Source organism: Aspergillus sydowii (genome assembly GCF_001890705.1).
Source record: "Aspergillus sydowii CBS 593.65 unplaced genomic scaffold ASPSYscaffold_10, whole genome shotgun sequence".
Lineage (NCBI taxonomy): Eukaryota > Fungi > Ascomycota > Eurotiomycetes > Eurotiales > Aspergillaceae > Aspergillus > Aspergillus sydowii.
Window position 1 is genome coordinate 761189 of NW_024467868.1, and position 18341 is coordinate 779529.

Below are 18341 nucleotides of genomic sequence, written 5' to 3' on the forward strand. Positions count from 1 at the left end.
GGCCGAAGAGCTGCTTGTGGCACGTATCAGGGCAGCCTAAAGCCTGCTGGCTTCTGGAGTGGGAACGGATTTCGCGTTGTAGTTTCAGATGTATAGTGTTCAATTTGTAGATAGTTGTAGTAAGCAAGCTGTACAGAATGATGCATAGCCCACCTTAATCTCAATTTATAACCAGGTACAGGAGCCTCATGCTTCAGGCCGATGCAGGATTCACTTCAAGAACTGAATTCAGCGATGAGCAGCCTGCCCTGGACGAGGGCCGGTTTGTCCACAGTTGACAGTTTGACACTGTTGGAACGCCGATTGAACGCCGGCAGGAACGAAAAGAAACCCAGAGATGGGCCAATCAAAAGAGAGGCGCCTAGGCGGTGGAGTCACTTGATGGTTGATATCGCGGCCTCAGGCAGCACGAAAATTGCGTCTCCGACAACACGCGCGGCACTCCGGCCATAACAATCCAAAGACTCGAGCAATGGGTGTCATCGACTTCATCAAGGACATCATCCGTCCGGGAAATGGCGTCGACTACCCCAAACCAGGAGACAAGGTGACTGTCCACTATCATGGCTACCTGTATGACCCGACGCGTTCGTGGAATAGGGGGCGACGGTATGCTACCAGTATTGGCAAAGATAAGGACCGCGGAATATTCTGACATGCCAATACAGATTTGACAGTAGCATCAAGCGAGGCAGACCTTTCACTTTCCAAGTCGGGATGGGCAAAGTTATCAAGGGTTCGTTTTTGGCCATCTCATTGTTTGGATTCCCACTGACGACCATAGGATGGGAAGTTGGAATTCTAGGCATGAGCCTCGGTGAAAAGTCTTATCTTACTTTTGGCCCGTATGTGATTTTGGCCTTCCTTTCTTTGGCACTTGGCTGACACACATGAGCCAGACACTACGGATACGGCGTAAGGTACGTTGCATTTCCGTGTTGAGTGACTATATTGAGTGGGATTATGTGTTGACATCTCCTGCAGGGGAGCTCCACCGTTTATTCCTGGAAATTCCCCGCTGGTCTTGTAAGTCCCACTCGAGCTCTTCTGACCGGATGCTCATTTCCTGCAGCAACGTTGAACTGCTGGCTATCAACGGGCGAACTGTCCAGTCTGATGACTCGGAGTAACACTCCACCCATATCAAGCCAATGACACGGCTATCGGCCAATGATATGATCTCCCTTGGCGGGTTACATTCACTGTTTGTGAACCGTCATATTTTCGCGCCTCTTCTTCCCCCGCCACTGTGTTCACTGTGGACCTCGTGAAATGAAATTCATTGGAAGCGCCCTTCCACGTTTAGAAGAGGCTGACATGAAATCTCTTCGTGATCCTTGCTGGTGATCCAGTAGTGTCTGATTGTCCTCGAGCTCTTCGTCCTTTGGAGCCCCGAACTGCGCGTCCGCCCATCTAGATGCCAGGAACAATCTGATCAGGCGGTTCACACCGGATTCCCCCTTTCAGTAACTCGTCTTTACGCAACCACGGTTTTCTTTGTCCCGATTCTTGGCTCGGTTTCAAATTCCCTTGTGTGTTTCTTTCAGTCATGTGCCATTGTGGGGTTTAATTGAGTGCCTTGTATCCAAACTCTTCAGACAGCAACAAAGAACGGAGGCACAAAGAGATCTCTATCTCAACAACCGCCCTCCTGTTTCATAAGATAAGAATGTAGTTTCAATGCAGTCTCGCGGCCGAGGACATATATCTCATCGCACTCTGCATTGTTAGCAATAGCCCATTGTCAACGCAAAGCGACGTGCCTATTCAGGCCATGGAGCTCTCGAGCAGGGTCAGATGCGGCCCTGGCACTCACACGGCGGGGTTGTTCTTGCCCCTCGCTCTCCGGCTGCTCAGGCATCAAGCTCTGCTGAGCCTGGTGACGGCTCCCTGGACGGTTCTATTGACTCCCCGGATGGGGGACTGAGGCCATTGATACCTTTGACCTTGTCCCATGTCTTTCGGTCAATCACATTAATCGCCTGCTGTGTTGTTCCAGACAAGAGTAATTATTCTATAATTGGATATGAACGAGCCTTTGAGGCTCCCTCGATCAAGCTGCAAAACAAGGCCACATTGTTACGGATGCAGGTGTTTCCCTTCTGTTATAACCCACACTCTGTCTAGACGGGTATCCTCCTCGATCTTTCAAATTTTCTTACTATTTTCTTCCCCCTTCAATACTTCTCTTCACGAATATTCCTTTCTGCACTCCCAGGTCCAAGGACCGAGGGAAACAAAATGGTGCAAACCCGGTCTTCAACGCGCAACTCGCTAGAAAGCGAGGATAATAACACAAACCAAGAAAATGCCCATCAGCACCTGAAACCCGAAGACGAGAGCCAACTCAGCGAAGTAGCAAAGGGAAAGCGTCCCGTCAAGAGAAAGCATTCGGATGGCGACTCCGAACACGATGAGAAGAAGCATAAAAAGAAGACGCGAACCCCCAGGGGTGGGCAGCGAAAGAATTACATCTTCCATATCCCAATTCCCAACGCGAGGGACCTTGAGATAATCCGCCAGTGGTTCGAACGTCCTCAAGACCGCCAGTGCTGGGGCGTCATCCGGGACCACTTCTCTGCTCTGGAGACGCTCTGGGGTGAGGCCTACGGATGGGATCTACCCACGACCAGGACTGAAATGGATTACGGGTTGCTTGTCCAAACCATCCGCGAATACCGAGGGAATTTACCTCGCTCGAACGGGAAGACTTGTGACCGATGTGCGGTAAGAGTTACCTCTCTCACATCTTTTTGTTTCTTGTTGCTAACGGCTGGTTGCGTTGGGATAGGCCAGGGGCCAGGCAACGTGTTGCCACAACGGCTTTGATAAATGCAAAGGCTGTGTCCGGAACAGCGTACCATGTACTATTACAGACAAGCAAACTGGAAAAACGACAACCTTCCTTGGGACCAAGTACGAGAACGAACCTCGGTCAGATCCGGGTGCGATTGTGCAGTGGTGGACCCTCCAACAGCAACCGCGAAAGCTGCCGGCGAAGAAGACGGGGAATGAACATTTTAAAGACGTGACCCTTGGTGGCCAACTCGGGGAAACTCGTGCAGCTACTGCTCGTCCCTCTATCCAAACCCCTCGACACGGCTTCGCTCGTCGTACTCGGGGGAATGCAGCGATGACGAATTCACGGCAGCCCCCAGTTCAGCAGCTGAATCCCACATCCCTTTTCGTAAACAGTCCGTACGCAAATAACTCTGTCACTAACACGCCGCTCTACCAAGGCAGGGCCTCCTTTGGGGTTCAGCAGGGGTTGACATTTGATGGACATTATCAGACGCATCCCGAGTACCCCGTGCCGCCAGACTCAACAGGCTTCAATCTTCACTTCCCACAATACGATCAGGGAAACAATGGGATCGGACTGCCGCTCAGCCATAACCAGGACATGATGGGGAATTCGTTCAGCTACGACCCGAGAGTCATGATGAAGGCGATTCTTAACCTTCGCGCTGAAGTGCAGAGACTCGGCGGCGACACCAGTATTGCTGCAGATTTGGTAGTACTGGCTCCCATTCAACGTGCTCCTGCTACTTTAGATGGCCCGGCACCTTTTCCTTCTCGCCGGCGCTCACAATTCGCGAATACAACTGCAGCTTCTACCAGCAACAGTGTCACCTCTACGTCGCAACTGTTCGAAGACTTCGACGACCTGGAAGATCTAACAACCCCGGAATCAGGGTTTCTCGATCCCAATACGCGTCATTCAACACCAACATCGGCTGAGCTTGAATATAACATCCAAAACCAGACTACCGGTCCGCGGTTGTTCAGTTCCACTGCATACCATCCAGCACCAACCTCGGCGCCATTACTAAACAACATTCCGCATCCAACTCCAACGCAAACGCTCTTCCCATCCGATCTACAAGACTTCCAACTGGAGTCGGAATACACAAGCTTTCCCTCCAACGGGGAACAATTTGGACAACCGCCCTCGGGACCCCCTGTCGACCCAAGCATACTGCACTACTCCCACAGTCTGGGGCTCGACACCGGAAATACACTAGCTAGATCTCGACTAGAGTCCTACGATGTCAACGGAGAAGCTACATCCGCCCTCCAACAAAAAGAAACCATCAGGAGATCGCGACTCAGTGTATCTGCTAACCCTGAGCTTGGTGGTAATGGGGCCGTGGCAGACGGGGAACCCCGCGATGTGTCTCTGCAGTCAACGAAAGAAAGACTGGGTGAGCATGTCGAAGAGGTGCTGCGCGAGAATGCGTCCCAGGACCCGTTTGAGGTAGGCTGGACGGTGGAGGCTCCGGCTCAATTCGGCCCAATAAACACTCATGTCAATGATGAAGGTTTGTCTGTGCTTGATGATCAGTCACGGCATGACCCTTTTGCTGTTCCTCAGTTAGATGGCACGCTGTATGGACTGTCGGACCATCTTACGTTTTAGGTTTAAACATCACGTTGCGATACGAAAATGTTTATGATTATTTCTCGTGGTTTGGTATCATCATTAGCAATGGCGTCTTGGTACAGTTTGAACTTGGTGTTTTGCTCGGATCTGGGGATGCTGGCGTTCTCTCGGTGGACGTTGTCTTTTTTTTACCATTATTCTTTCTATTTTATGGCTTTATTTACGATGTCCGGCTAATCTTTGACAGACAGACGCCATCGCACATGTACTTAGCATAATTATCCAGCTTAAAACCGAAATGCCCTAAATCTCTCCTAATGCAGTATCCGCCTCGTAGAGTGGTAAGCCAACAGCGGTGAATAGTATTAATTGCGTCAGCACCAACTAAATAAAGATTAGAGCCCCTATTTAAGCCTCGCGGATCACTCTCTTGGCCCTGGGAATTTCCCTCCTGGGCAAAGAGTGAGAGGCCTTGGTGGCTGTAGTGTTGGCTGCACAGCCCGATCGGCGGGGGCCGAAACGCGCCTGATAATCAACGAGCACTCTATTTGAGCTGGACATTTCCTTTTCTTTCGAGATCTTTTCGTCGCAAATATCTATCCTCATTTATCGTATCCCCTCCATCGTCGACTCGTCATAGGTACGCTTCACATTCCACTTGGTGAACTGTCAGTATTAAGGTCAACAACAGACTCCTACCATAAACTCGTTAATTATCAACCCCACCAAAGAAGAAATATAGGATAACCAAAATGTGTCTCGCACTTGGTTTCATGAACTCATACGCCAAAAAGCATCACGAGAAGAAAGCGAACAAGACCGGCGGAGAAGATCAATCCCCTCGACCTGTTATGGCCAATGCTCCGGCTCAGACAGCAGCAACTGCCCAGGGAAGCGCGCCGCCGGCACCTCAATAGACCATGGGACCCGGCTTTGAGAAGGGAAGTTGCTAGGGCTGGTAATTTGTGAGACTATGTTTGGGTTGAGTACAGTGGAGTTTCGGCTTGGATTTTGTTGCTGGTATCTATTTTGTGTGGGAATTGTTTGTTCGGCCTTCATTTGTTGATATGAATCCTTGTTGCCCATCAACCAAGATATCCCGGATTATAATATTACAGCGAGAAACACTTTTTATAACTCATACTTGCTGCCCGAGAATGCAGGAACCAGACAATTCGGCATATCGCGCGCAATCTGGCACTTGAATCGCCACCCGGTACAGTGCCCAGCTAGCATGACCTTTGGATCAAACTTCTTTAGGTCTTGCATCGTTGATTCGAGCTTTGCCTCTTGCGCATCTGCTAGGTGGTACCCACCTACGACGCTATACAAAGGCGCCCCATTGCCTGAAGCTACTGCATCGCGACAGGTGTTGACAACCCCGGCGTGCCCGCAGCCCGTGAACACGACTAGCCCTTTACCTGCGCACGAGGTTAATCATGAGAAAGCCATCGAGACTATCCCGGTATTCAGTGCATTGGGTACGTACCTTTCAGCTTGCACATCACATAGCGCTCGTCCATTATCATCGTATCCTCCTCCCAGTTCCCCCTGGAGTTCTCGTACCGCAATCCGCCATAGATACCATCTTCATACGGCGTCTCGCGCGGCACTTCCCCCGAAACAAGAAAGAAATCATCAAGTACTGTATGCGGCTGGTCGCTCTGAATCACGGTAGCACCAGCGGCCTCAAGCTCGGCAAAAGTCGGATCAGCTTCAAGCGATATAGCCATGTCGCCAGCCTGGACGCCTCGGAAATCCGGACGGTTGGGATGGACATCCATTGTGACCTTCTTGTTCGGCTCTTTGTTCTGCTGGATTAGTTCGATGGCGCGGACTAGGCCGCCTGTGTGGTTTCTTCATTCAGCTCTTCTCTTATTTGCCTTGCTCGATGGTTTACTGCCATGGATGGGGTGGGATTCAAGCGTACCAGAGTGATCGCGATGGTAATGCGACAGCACGATATGCTCGATTTGGCCAATGTCCGAGCGCGAACGACGAGAATTCCGTTCCCAGACCTCACCCTCTGGACCGGCGTCGAAGAGAAGAATATGCTTTTTGTCTCCTTTTGTTGCGATCTGTGGCTTTGTTAGTCTACATTCTTTCATCGCGGTAAAACCGGAAAGCAGGTAAAACAGACTATGAGCAGTGAAAGCCCGTGGGCAGCGCAACAGATATTATCCATGCGCATTTCCATCGTTGCCCCATCGCGCTGCGTGCCGGGGGGTAAGGGCGAGAGAGGGATACCCATGAACTGGCTCGCAACTTTGACCGCGGGGTTCATGCTCGGTGTTATGGGGTCCAGTTCGTCGTTGACGAGGACATGGATTTGCAGATTGTCGATTTCAGTTAGCATATTGGCGGCGGTGATGTCGTGGGTTGTTTCGTGATGTTGCGTCGGGATGCGAGTCAAAAGATTTAATATAATGCTGCGAGTCTCGACTACGCCTTTATTGCTAAGCAGCCGTCAAGAAATTACCTGACTTTAGGTTGCAGCTAAATTACCAGTGGATTGACTGTCAATTGCCGAGCTCGCCTTCCATTACGTCAAATATTCAATTCCCGGGTAGTCGGCGATCAAACCGATGGCTCGCCGAACGGCGGACCCATACTAGACACAAGACATGGACTTCAAATTGATAAACATGCTAGTAAATACAGTATACTTCCCACTCCAATCGGACGCAAAGAAGCAGAAAGAGGGAACTCAAGAAGCAACAGATTGTGCATCTTTCTCATGCAATGGAAACACCTGTCCCCAAAGCCCAAACGTCAACAACTGCATGGCCGCCCTCCCCAGCTCAGCAACAGTCGGCTGATACCCAGCTTTATTCCCACCCTCCGTCTCACTCACTCCATCCCCAGCTAGACAGACAGTCCTATCCCTTGGCAAGTATCGACCGGGGTTGAAAACATTCCAAAGCAGCGAGTTCGCCAGCATGACCGCCGCATCGAAGACATAGAAGAACCACTCGTATCGCAGCAGTGGACTGAGGTTCCGCATTTTGTCCACGTCGTCCGTGTCTAGCGCTGTATTCCCGGTGTGTTCGACTATGCGATAGATACATCTGATTAGAATCAGGGTCATGCTAGCGTAGAGCGTGGTCATGAGAGTCGGTATTTTCCTCTTCTCCACTGGGGCTCTGGAGGTTATACATCGTCTGTGGAAGAGCCCGGCGACGAATATGAAGATTGTTATCACGCATAACTGAATACTGATTGCGACGAGGATGAGGATGCTTCCCAGATTCTGCTTGTTGCCTTTTGGGTTCGATGTGAATGCGACGCCTAGCGCGTTGATTGCTTCGACAGTACCCATGAGCGCGCCGAAGATGCCGAGCACTTTGCCTGGAGATATTGGGGCGAGATGGGGGACGTAGTAGAAGATTCGGCCGAGGATATGGTAGTTTGCGAGCTCAAGTAGGGGACTAGTGGAAGAAGCTGGGTTAGTTGCGTTTCTGGTAGGAGTGCGAGTGTCCGGCGTACGGGCATATGTTGATGAAGACCTGGCTCATGATGTAGATCGTCATGGTTTGCTGGGGGGTGTCGGTGGTGTATATGTAGTTGTATGCGCCGTATTCGCGCAGGGCATATCCAGTCGTGAATATAAGGGCGCAGAGTGGGTGGAGTCCGATGATTGTCCAGGAATTGTATCGACTAATATTATTAGTTGGGGCCACTAGACAGTATGCTAATACTTACCAACATTGCCATAAATGACCGGCCGCTGAAGTTGCAAACAGCACAGTGAATAATATGGGTGCGCTCTTGTTCGGGGCATAGACATACAGACTATGAGGGACTGTGTGGGTTAGCGAAGGGCTGCGACTAAGGTGAAGGACTCTTACCAACTTCGCGGTCTGCCATTCTGCAAGTGATGGTTATCAAATTGGTATTTGGAAAAGATGAATCTCTGTAAACTGAACACACTGGGCAACGCTTGTGTTTCTCCTTAAGTATTCGTCTGTAGATGGTCCTCTTTTCCCGATTGAGCGAAATGACCTGCCAAGCCGCCGATCTGAGCTTAAGAACAGCCACGCACTGCGCAGTACAGCCTCGTCGGGCGCTCGTCGATATGTACTGACAATTTTTTATAATAGGTCTTATTACTATTCGTTGACTATTCAAGTTTCCTGAATCCAAGCCTATACAGACTCTTCTGCAGCATACCACTCCAACCCCGCCAAAACACCAATATCCCCCTCATACCCACTCATTAATCGTCTGGTTCTCAATCGTCGTCTCTTTATTCCCATTGATCGCAATATCAATCATGGCCCTCGCCAGAAAATCCATCCTAACTGACGGAAACAAGCCCCAAAGACGATCGCGAATTGTCCCCTGTGTAGACGGAACCAGCCCAGGGCGCATAATATACGCCTCGAACGCATCTGGATTCGCCTCAGCATGTCTCAACAGGACATTCTCCGACTCACCCTGTATTTATCAGTATGGTCCATGACAGATAACAACATATCATAACATAGGGGTAGTAGACAGTCGGGGGAAAACAAACCCTCAGCCGACGAAAGTTGCCCATATACCAAAGCGACTTATTCTGGTCCCGTTCTACACCGGAACCGCTGATATACACAAATCGCAGTTTCCCATTAGGAGCTGAGGTCGAGGCGATATCTGCCATATTCGCCGCCGCTGCAGCAGGGTAATCTACAGATATAACGCGGGTGCGTTCGTCGTTCCCGGCCTGGGATGGGCGTAGGCCGATGGACCACAGACAGGCACTTGCGCCTTCCAATTCCTCTCTTAACTTTGGGTCTGAATAGGAGAGAAAATCTTCATCTTTCATGAGGTGGGTGCGGAGCTTGTCATTTTTGATGTCCAGGTCGCGTCTGGTCAGAGCGATGATGGAGGTGATGGATGGGTGGGCGATGCATTGCGAGAGGATTTCCTGGCCGATGTAGCCTGTTGCGCCTGCGATGATTACCTTCATTTTGGATGGAATAGTTGTGAAATGATGGTGAAGTGATGGTTGGGAGAGGAATGTCAGACTGGACGCGATGAGGCCGTCCCCGTTATGTCCTTAAAGCCCGCTATCTCCGTTGTTGATCACACACACCGATGGTCTTCAGCTGGCGCGCCTTAGTATTTCACTTCTGCCTTGCGGAAATTATTTTCTGTGCTTGTTCTTACTTTAATAAAGTACCATGGTAGGAACACCTTTTCCTCGGTCTTCGTAAGAGTGTGGCGAGTTTTATCCCTGCCGATATATATATATCGGCGGAAGGATACGGCGACATTTATAATGTAATAAATGATAGCAAGAGGATCTTAAATTGATGTTACTAACGCAACTTACTGTTTCCTGCCCCCTAAACTATTAAAGGCCGGAATATTCATCAGAAAGACTATATAGCCCTTACGTTATATGCAGGCGTGAAGTCGTACGAACGGGACAATCCGGCGTGTCCGACTGGTGGCAGGTAGGTATGTGGACCCTTGACCGATGCAGATTCCGAAAGTCAAGTCAAGCATGGGACAGGTATCAGTAACTGCATAAACGTGAAGCTTGCCTCAGCTCCTGCTGTGTTACCGATGGGAGTTACACGAGGGAGAGAGCGTGCTCGAGGGCGCAAGGAGTGTCATCTAGAAGGAATTGTTGACAGGGAGCAGCAGGCTATGGACAGCTATAGACAGATGAGTGGTTTCTAGAACTTATGTGGTGCAGAGGTCGCTGGAAGAGACGGTGACTCTGATATCAACTGCCCAGTATAGGATGGACTACCGAGGTGCACTTTGCGATGAACAAACAAGAAAGACAACAATTGTAAGCAAAAGGCACAAAGTTTCTCACCATCCAAAATGATAGCAAGAACCATCAAGGTGAAGTATTCTAATCAGAAACCAATCCCCATTTCTGCAACCTTGAAGCTATTTCCACCATCTGCCCGAGACCCATGCTGCCGGTAAGCGATTTGAGTTCCTCAATACGGCGATCACGCTCTTGAACCAGCTTGGTGAGGGCCTCTACCTCATGACTAAGGTCGCTTATGCGAGTATCGCGCTCTGTTACTTCCTGCAGGAGGGCCTCAGCCCGGGCATTCTGGAGACGGAGCTCCTCGTCACGCTTTGCTACCGCGGCCTTCAGCTCATGTATTGTCCTAGGACCGACGGCGCCTTCTTGGAGCTTCTGTATTTGGGACTCGTACTGGACTACCTTCTTGTTAAGATCATCTATCTGTCGGGTGAAACCAGCGATCTCATCTCTCTTGCGAACTTCGTGCCTTTGAACCTCGTGGAGCAGCCCTTCCTTCTGTGCTGCGTACGACTCTGCAATTGCTGCTAATAGTTGTACCCTCCTAACTAGAGATTGTGAATGATTGTGAGCTTCTTGTGCAAGTTTAGACGCTATCTCGCGGCAGGAGAGACCAGCGTCGAACTCAAATGCCGGGTCTGTCCACTGGTGGCCCGTGGGGAATTCATCTATCTCCATCTCACCCAATAGTGCACTCAAGGGTGGTGTGGCTGGGAGTGAGGCTGCGGTGATAGTGTTGGCAGCGACAGTGTCTGGTGTTGGGTTTTGGACATAGTCGCGCCCCGTTCCGGCGGGCTCAGATACGGCAGTGGTACTTTCCCGCTCTTGTGTTTGTTGGCTGAGGGGTGCGGTAGTAGCTGTGACGAGCGGCGTTGTAAATTGATGACCATCTTCGCTGCTAGGAGTGGAGGCACCCGAAGCAGATGCGTCGTCGGGGGCAGATGAAGAGCTGGGCTGAGTGCGAGCAGGTAGAGGTATTTCCACTGATATAGTGCAGTTTGTTGATGTATCAGCCGAAGAGTCCCACTTGCGGCGATTGGCATTTAACCGGTTAGCTGTTTGCCTTGCTACGCTTCTGTCGGGTTGGGCTTTGGCGGCGGGTGAGTGTGTTGCTACATGAGATAGACTCTTCCTGGGTTCAGACGTTGGAAGAGTACTCGGAGGCTTTGGGGAGAAAGGCTGAGGTTGCCGCCTGTCGTCCAAACTCGCAGTTGCCGGACGCGAAGGGATTGGCTGTGATTTCAGTGGACCCTTGCTGGTATCCTGGATAGATTCGCGTTGTTTAGCCGGCAGTGCGTGTGGTGCACTTCGACCAAGGTTTGTATTCGCCGCCGGTAAAACTACATCTGAGACGTCCCTTTCGATGGAGCCTTGGGCGACAGCTGTGGTTGAGCGTCTCTTCGGAGACGGCATAGACCTGCGCCGGTACAGAGGCGACCTCTTCATCCTGCGACGTGGTGTATACTATCCGGGAGAATTAGCATGTTAGCAGCGATGACACAAGCCATAGGATGGAGTACTGGATCACTCACTGGTGCTGTTTCGCCGTCGACAGTGATATCTCCGGCACCAGGGTCACTATCACAAGTGTGCTCACTCATAGAGTCGGACGCGCCGGAATCGGAGTCCTTGTCAATATCCATGCCCTGCTTGCTGTTGTCTCTCGGTAGACTTTGTCTCGTATTGCTTCTGGTGTTAGCCTTCAGGTCGGAGGAATCCTCGCCGAGATAGTCTGAGTCGTCACTGTCGTCTGCAATTGTATATCGAGCCGACTTGCGTCTCCCGCGTCGTTCCGGTATATCATCGGCCGATCGTTTGGCAGGCACTGTAGGTTCTGGAGTCTCAGTCCCCCGTTCCACTGCTCGAGCGGGCCTGTAGCTCACCAGCTCGAGGAGCTGTCTGCTGATGCCGCCTACAGTCCGACCGGGAAACTGATTTTCATATTCCTGTTTCGATAGCGAGAGCCAGTTAGCCATAAATTCCTCCTAGCTTATACTGAAGATGCCAGAGAGCCTTTTAATGCATGGTCCGATACCAGGGAAGTATTAAAGGGGTTGACCGACCTGCCCGAAACGATTCGCGGAAAGACCAGGCCGTCTTCTATACAACCGGAGGAGGAGGGCATTCTCTTCTGGGGTCCACGCCTGCTTTTGGGAAGACATCTAGGACAGGCGCCCAACCGTGTTGTGTTATCGAAAAAAGAAATTGCGCTTGTGTTATTCGAGCGCGTTTTGTTTGATTCTCAGTAGGTATCGAAGGCGACAATTAACAGAAAATGATGCAGTGGCACACTAGGCTCATACGGGGTGACAGAAGGGGAATAGGATCACTGCGAGGTTCTTCGAGATATCGAAGCAGTTTGGCGAAGGGCAGGAAGGGTCAAAGTAGTGGGGATCATAACATTGAGAATATGGGCAGCATCATGGCAGTGAATTGCAACTTGAACGGGCCAATAAAATGCCAGGAACAGGGAATATCTGCATCCAATTAGGATCACGGTAAATTCAAGGCTGCCAGGCACCATCAGGCATCATTTGTATAGTAGTAAGGATGTTCAATTATTCACCGTGTGCCTGGTATGCCCTATCCCTCCAGAGCATCACAGAGGCATTTCAGTATCTCAATGACTAGTGCCCATGATTGAGCCAAGGAAATACTGGACAGGTAGAGACCAAAGCATGAAGTCAGACCCAGAAAAAGATAACTAGTCAAATGTAGGCCTAAAATCATATCTCACACAGCCGTAATCAATGTATCCCCCCGCACCGCCGTTGTTGCCTGTTGATATCGTCAGTCCAACTCGACATCAGGACAAGGTATTGAACTTACACTTCTCCCAATCCTCACGGAAAAGCCGAAAGCATGACTCGTCCGAGTGCCCCTCCTCCTTCGGCCATCTCACATCAAGCTCCTCCCCCTCGCAGTCCTCAATCCAGGATATAGTAAACGCCAGCTGCGTCCCGCCGTATGTTGACTTGAACTGAATTTTCTCTGAGCCCGCCTGCATCTTTGCCTTCTCATCGTCGAGCTCGGTACAGGCGAAAACATAATCGCGCATATCATATATCCGGACATCCCCATGGTTACCGAATGCATCCTCGTCATGACATACTCGCTCCTGTAGTCCATGCTGGGTAAAGGTCTTGGTATTGGTGATTTTATATTTCAAGCTTCCGTTGCAGGATGTGTATCTTGCGTTGGCAGAGGCTTGAATGCTGTGACTGTCGATGCCTTGGCCTGTTGCATACTGAATCAGTTGGTGAACCAAGATATAAGCGAGTGAAGCTGGGAGAAAAGATCGTACATGTACTAGTCATGGACTTGAACGCCGCCTTGCAGTCCATCTCACAGTCTTTGCCAGGATCAAGCTCGAAGTGGAACTTGTAATCTGCGTACGCTGACGATGAAACGTCCTTAGCTGTTAGATCCTGGCTGCGCTTTTTGTTCGTGTCGCCGCTGCAAAACTTGTCGGCCAGTTGGTTCAGGAATGTGGCATCGACAGACAAGGCATCACTGTAGTCCTTGCTGGCACAAGTAACATCAGGCTTTATGTCCTCTCCCTCCTCATCGCTATCCCCTCCATTCTGATAGAAATCCTCCATTTTCTTAACCAAGTTCACTAGGTTCTTCTGCATTTCACCAATATCTTTGGCCGTACTCGTTGAAGTGATACGGTCTATAAGATGGGAACATTCACAGCCTTTATATTCGTTCTTCATCTTATTAGTACCTCATAAAGAAAACAGCGGCGGGGTGCCCACTTACAGTGGTACATTTACTCTCTTCTTCATCTTCACCCTTGCAGTAATCATAATTGCAAATCAGCAGCTCTTCCTCCGGATCCGGACATCCAGCCTTGCATTCGCAGCCTTTGTGGTGTCCCTGAATAAAGCATTAGCGCCTAGAGTGGGAAATTTCCCCAATAGGGTAGGGCGAAAAAAGAACATACAACCGTACAGGACCCATCCTCACCCTCACAATCCTCATCCGAGCAACTGGGTTTGTTATTGTCTTCTTCCGCAGGACATTCCTCTCTACAAGGACATCCTGAGTGGTCACCTTTGGTGCACCAGCGCTCCAGCGGCTCGCAGTCCTTGCAGCTTGTTGTAGCGTAATCATCCGGACAGGTCTGCTTTGGATTAGGGACTGCAGCTGGGGGTGCTACAAATCCAACTGGGATAATGGGAAATGGAATTATGGCTGGGACACCAGATCTGATTCCTCTCAGTCGTTATTAGTAGTTGGAAGGAAATGGATAGGTCGGTATCCTGTCTAGACAAGGCAGGACCAGAACATGAACAAGGTAACCACCTACCCAGGATCACCTGTCTCCTCTGAGATGCATTTGCAAATCAAGCCACATTCCCCTTCGCCATGGGTTCTTAGACAGGCGTTATAGGTGGACCTCCACCCCTGTGCCAGTTCATTGTCGCAGAACCCTTTTTGCCTGCTGTCTCCTCCGCATTCGGAGCATTTTTGCAGCTTTCTAGGCAGCGCAGAAGGTCAGCTGGATTGGACTTCATGTATAAGAAGATAATACTCTTGATATGACCTACTCTGGACAGTGGTTCACCGCAAATTGATCTTGACGTCGTTCGAGCTCGACGTTTGGAGGTCTGGGGCCTTTGGGAGAAGCCCACGCAAGGTGGCTTACTAGGCAGGTAAGCGCGAGGATGTAGCTTTGCAATCTGGTCATTTCTTTGGACTTTGTGAATACAATAAAAAATAACTATGTATGTTGTAAAAAGGTACTGAACGAATGATGTCCAGATCGGAGGGGTTGTTCGTGACCTATATATCATGGAACTGAACCACGAGAAGATATCTGTTGATGTTAACCTTGTTGGACAGCCCCCAAAAATGCGGTAACATTATTATCGCAAATGCTTTTGAGAGGGTGCTTGATGGTTTGAACAACTTGCCGTCAAAGGGTGGCCATGCCCCCCCAGTCCACCCTGTCTAGTACCATGCAGGTGCTAGCCCCCAACAAAACGCCGGGGTTCAGGGTGCTGATCGTGCCGCAACCCTCCATGACAGCAGGTTCGGCCCGTGCAGCTCCAACGTACAGGCCAACTTCGCTAGAGTGCGGGGCCTCCCCAATCGCATGTTTTGTGTATACTTGGTGCCAACGCCATCCGCTCACGCCACAACCCTAATTGCTCGGGTCCTGCCGCAGCCCCGAGGATCCTTGCATTAGGTGGCACTTCCATTCCCATGCCCCCATGCTATTCTTAGATTAAATCAACACCATATACTTATCGGATACTCCGACACGGATTGCCATGCGATGGCGTTACGTGAAACTAGTCAAGGATGTTTGTCTCAATTCCAGCCCCATGACGGCTTGGTCTGGCCTCCAAGTCGCTCGCTACCCGACCTGGTAACCACCATGATTTACATACATTATCAAACCAGGCTTTCACAGCCGTGGTGTTGTATGGTCTCCTCCGGCCCCGGCCCTCATCTCAAGCAGCCCTGCGGACCCCAAGGGCACCATCATGATAGTAGTCTCTTTCCTAAATAGGTTCACGACGCAGCACTAACACCGTGCCGCGATTTAGACATCCTATAACTGTGTATTATTATGCTATACGTGGTGATTTCGTGTTGGATTCATCATCACCATAGCCTTGGCTTGGGGGCTGTTGAGGACGGTGACTCTGGCCTGGCTGCAATGAGGACGAGAATATCTAGACGCCCTAGTTGAAGAAGACATAAATATCCCTTCCCAGATGTGGCTATTCTCTTGTCAGAATAGTATCCAAATTTGCATTTACCCAACTCCCATCACTATTCCCGCTATAATGACTTGGACCAGAGCCATATTGCTGATTCTTCCACTGTGTATCAATGCCTACTTCCTGGATGAATCGTGCGAGGGTTAGCACACTACTCTACTCACCACCGGGAACACCCCTTTAGAAATGTGCTAATATTTTGTCCTCAAGCGGTTATCAACGGCGTGGATGTCAAGGAGTCCGTCAGATTCGCAATGGAGCTGGCAAGAGGTGCCCAAAACGAGATCGATAGCGCCGAGGATAAGAATATTAAGGAACTGAGGAGTTGGCTTTTCCCGGATGACGATCTGGACCTAGCAGACAACAAGAGTACGTGATCTCAACATCCCGTCCATATGAAGCCAAATAACCCTGACGGAGCAGAGATATACGAAAGGGTCCAGCTCTTCGAGACATTGGACCAACCCAGCACAGACGATGTCCCCCAGCCCGTAAGCATGTCCAGGCTACACCGTCGCCATTCAGGGGTCACATCTAATGAACATCCCTTCCTAGACCATTTACTGTGACCTATCTCGCTGGAAAGAGGTCTCAGCGATCGGTGACGACGGGAAGAAGGTAACGAAGCTTCAGAACACAAAGACACGCAAAACTTTCAGGGACGATGCCCACATGAAAAGCTACGAGAAATGCAAGAATGGCGACAAGACTTTGGCCTTCACAACATACTTCGGCAAAGGCATGTTGGACATGCAGCTGTGCCCTTGGTTCCTGGACAAACTGCGCAACCGCGAAACCCCTGCCCCGGTCAATATGATCGGTGGTCTACCGGAGCGTCCAGAGAACGGACCTACTTATGATCCCATGGACGACTTCCGTGAACCTGAGACGCCTGATACGATGGTCTTGGTTGAGCTTCTGGATTCTGTGCTGTTGCATGAAGTCAGTCCTTACTTTTCTCTGCTTTTCTTTGTTTTGCAGTAATGTATACTGCTCTATGACTCGCTGACACTCTTTCTGTCGCAGTTCACTCATGCACTGTCAGAAAAATATGACTCAACGGACGATTTCGCCTATTATTGGGATCGCTGTGTTGCAGATGGGTTCCAGGCCAAAGGCTGTTTTAATGCGAATTCATATTCGTTCTTTGCTGTTGGTGAGTGGAGGCCCCAACATTTATCCATCTGGATTATCAGGTAACTCACTGACTTATAGGTGTGCATTTGATCAATCGCTATGAAATGAAGTGGAATAAGAAGGGCTATGTTGTGGCGCTGGATGCAGCAACAACGAAGCGAGGTATGGATCATCTGGTTAGAAGACAATGGGCTGTGTGATAGAACAGGACGGTTTATATTGTTGATAAATGACTGCCTCTGTCAGATATACTTTACATCGATGCTATTCCAGCTTTAACAGCGGCAATAGCTTGCTCTGTCTTATCAACAGTTTAGAGATCACGCCGCGCCAAACTGGGATGTTCATAGATTCTCAGGACCGTATATTCGTCAGGCTGATTAGGTTTCGGTTCGTCTTTCCTTGTGAGCTGGAACGGGGAATTTCGAAGCAATTCCTTTGAGGCTTCATTCTCCGGCCACGTCGCTTCGACATTAAAATCCTGCAAGTGATGAACCTCCATCAACGGCGCAAAGAGCCTCCTCTCCTGCTCAGCAGTCATAAAGTTCCCCCCAGGATCTCCAGCTTGTTCCATTTTAAGCCACGCTTGGATCTGCACAAGGCCTTTCATATCTTTGACAACGTCCCATACGCTATTCCACCCGGCGAACCACTCCTCATCGAGGACTTCCGCCCAGTGCTCAAGTTTGGAATGTCCAAATGATATTTCCAACGTCCTGATAGCGTGGAAATGGCGCGGCGCCAGAGAGGCCTGCATATTTGGAAATACCCGAAAATATAATGGACCACCCAATATCTGCATATGGATTGGGCGGGCGGACCACAGGACCTTAGCTGATTCAGAGTAGCTGCGAATCACATACTGTAAGCACCATATACGGGGCCCAAATGGTGAAGAATGTGGAACATACATCTGGCGACAGGTCAGGAGCACAGAAAGCCTGTTTCCCCGCACCTCTTCTACTTCACGTCGATAACCTTCGTCTGGGATTTGAACCTCATGTGTACGGCAATGGGCCCTGATATCTTCCAGCCAGGCCCGTGTGAACCAGTGGAACTTTTCGCCTCTGGCACGGCAGAAACATTGCCATACGCGCCTCCTGACAGGTGTGATTATAATGATGTTGTCTCCAAGTACAAGTTCGTAGATTTGGTAGCGGATCTCCAAGGGGATTTTCTCCAGAAATGCACTTTTGAGACCCGTCATGGTGTCTTGCGCATGTATCAGGACGCTGGTGAGTTGTGAGGTCGTAGTATGGTTGACGTGTATATTTAGAAGCAGCGACAGACGAAGATGGAGGGGTAATAG

At 50.2% G+C, this 18341-nt stretch overlaps 8 protein-coding genes across 8 annotated transcripts; 3 read left to right on the forward strand and 5 right to left on the reverse strand.

Annotated features, from left to right (window-relative positions):
• Window positions 1-472: 472 nt before the first annotated feature.
• ASPSYDRAFT_92299 (FKBP-type peptidyl-prolyl cis-trans isomerase) lies at window positions 473-1130 on the forward strand (the record flags this gene model as incomplete). The annotated part of the gene is made up of 6 exons (XM_040852648.1): window positions 473-609; window positions 669-736; window positions 785-845; window positions 900-920; window positions 985-1026; window positions 1073-1130. The coding sequence occupies 6 exons, from the start codon at window positions 473-475 to the stop codon at window positions 1128-1130; spliced, it is 387 nt and encodes a 128-aa protein (XP_040699913.1).
• A 1111-nt stretch (window positions 1131-2241) lies between these two features.
• ASPSYDRAFT_92300 (uncharacterized protein) lies at window positions 2242-4420 on the forward strand (the record flags this gene model as incomplete). Its single annotated transcript, XM_040852649.1, has 2 exons — window positions 2242-2727; window positions 2792-4420. The coding sequence occupies 2 exons, from the start codon at window positions 2242-2244 to the stop codon at window positions 4418-4420; spliced, it is 2115 nt and encodes a 704-aa protein (XP_040699914.1).
• A 1095-nt stretch (window positions 4421-5515) lies between these two features.
• On the reverse strand, window positions 5516-6740 carry ASPSYDRAFT_92301 (MBL fold metallo-hydrolase; the record flags this gene model as incomplete). The annotated part of the gene is made up of 4 exons (XM_040852650.1): window positions 5516-5805; window positions 5874-6230; window positions 6315-6462; window positions 6525-6740. 4 exons carry the CDS (start codon window positions 6738-6740, stop codon window positions 5516-5518), a joined length of 1011 nt encoding a protein of 336 aa, XP_040699915.1.
• Window positions 6741-7091: 351 nt separating this feature from the next.
• ASPSYDRAFT_34110 (putative RTA1 domain protein) lies at window positions 7092-8251 on the reverse strand (the record flags this gene model as incomplete). Its single annotated transcript, XM_040845186.1, has 4 exons — window positions 7092-7842; window positions 7871-8041; window positions 8087-8186; window positions 8233-8251. The coding sequence occupies 4 exons, from the start codon at window positions 8249-8251 to the stop codon at window positions 7092-7094; spliced, it is 1041 nt and encodes a 346-aa protein (XP_040699916.1).
• Window positions 8252-8324: 73 nt separating this feature from the next.
• ASPSYDRAFT_48400 (putative nucleoside-diphosphate-sugar epimerase) lies at window positions 8325-9414 on the reverse strand. Its single transcript, XM_040847614.1, has 2 exons — window positions 8901-9414; window positions 8325-8821 (listed from the first exon to the last, which is right to left on the reverse strand). Exons 1-2 carry the CDS (start codon window positions 9333-9335, stop codon window positions 8588-8590), a joined length of 669 nt encoding a protein of 222 aa, XP_040699917.1. The 5' UTR covers window positions 9336-9414; the 3' UTR covers window positions 8325-8587.
• A 799-nt stretch (window positions 9415-10213) lies between these two features.
• On the reverse strand, window positions 10214-14276 carry ASPSYDRAFT_134862 (uncharacterized protein; the record flags this gene model as incomplete). The annotated part of the gene is made up of 7 exons (XM_040840697.1): window positions 10214-11621; window positions 11690-12103; window positions 12895-12935; window positions 12987-13394; window positions 13462-13870; window positions 13923-14039; window positions 14115-14276. The coding sequence occupies 7 exons, from the start codon at window positions 14274-14276 to the stop codon at window positions 10236-10238; spliced, it is 2937 nt and encodes a 978-aa protein (XP_040699918.1). The 3' UTR covers window positions 10214-10235.
• Window positions 14277-15961: 1685 nt separating this feature from the next.
• Window positions 15962-17232, forward strand: ASPSYDRAFT_1158617 (uncharacterized protein; the record flags this gene model as incomplete). The annotated part of the gene is made up of 6 exons (XM_040840048.1): window positions 15962-16037; window positions 16106-16264; window positions 16319-16386; window positions 16451-16837; window positions 16922-17051; window positions 17111-17232. 6 exons carry the CDS (start codon window positions 15962-15964, stop codon window positions 17230-17232), a joined length of 942 nt encoding a protein of 313 aa, XP_040699919.1.
• A 7-nt stretch (window positions 17233-17239) lies between these two features.
• On the reverse strand, window positions 17240-18270 carry ASPSYDRAFT_134863 (uncharacterized protein). Its single transcript, XM_040840698.1, has 2 exons — window positions 17944-18270; window positions 17240-17880 (listed from the first exon to the last, which is right to left on the reverse strand). The coding sequence occupies exons 1-2, from the start codon at window positions 18237-18239 to the stop codon at window positions 17346-17348; spliced, it is 831 nt and encodes a 276-aa protein (XP_040699920.1). The 5' UTR covers window positions 18240-18270; the 3' UTR covers window positions 17240-17345.
• Window positions 18271-18341: the final 71 nt, after the last annotated feature.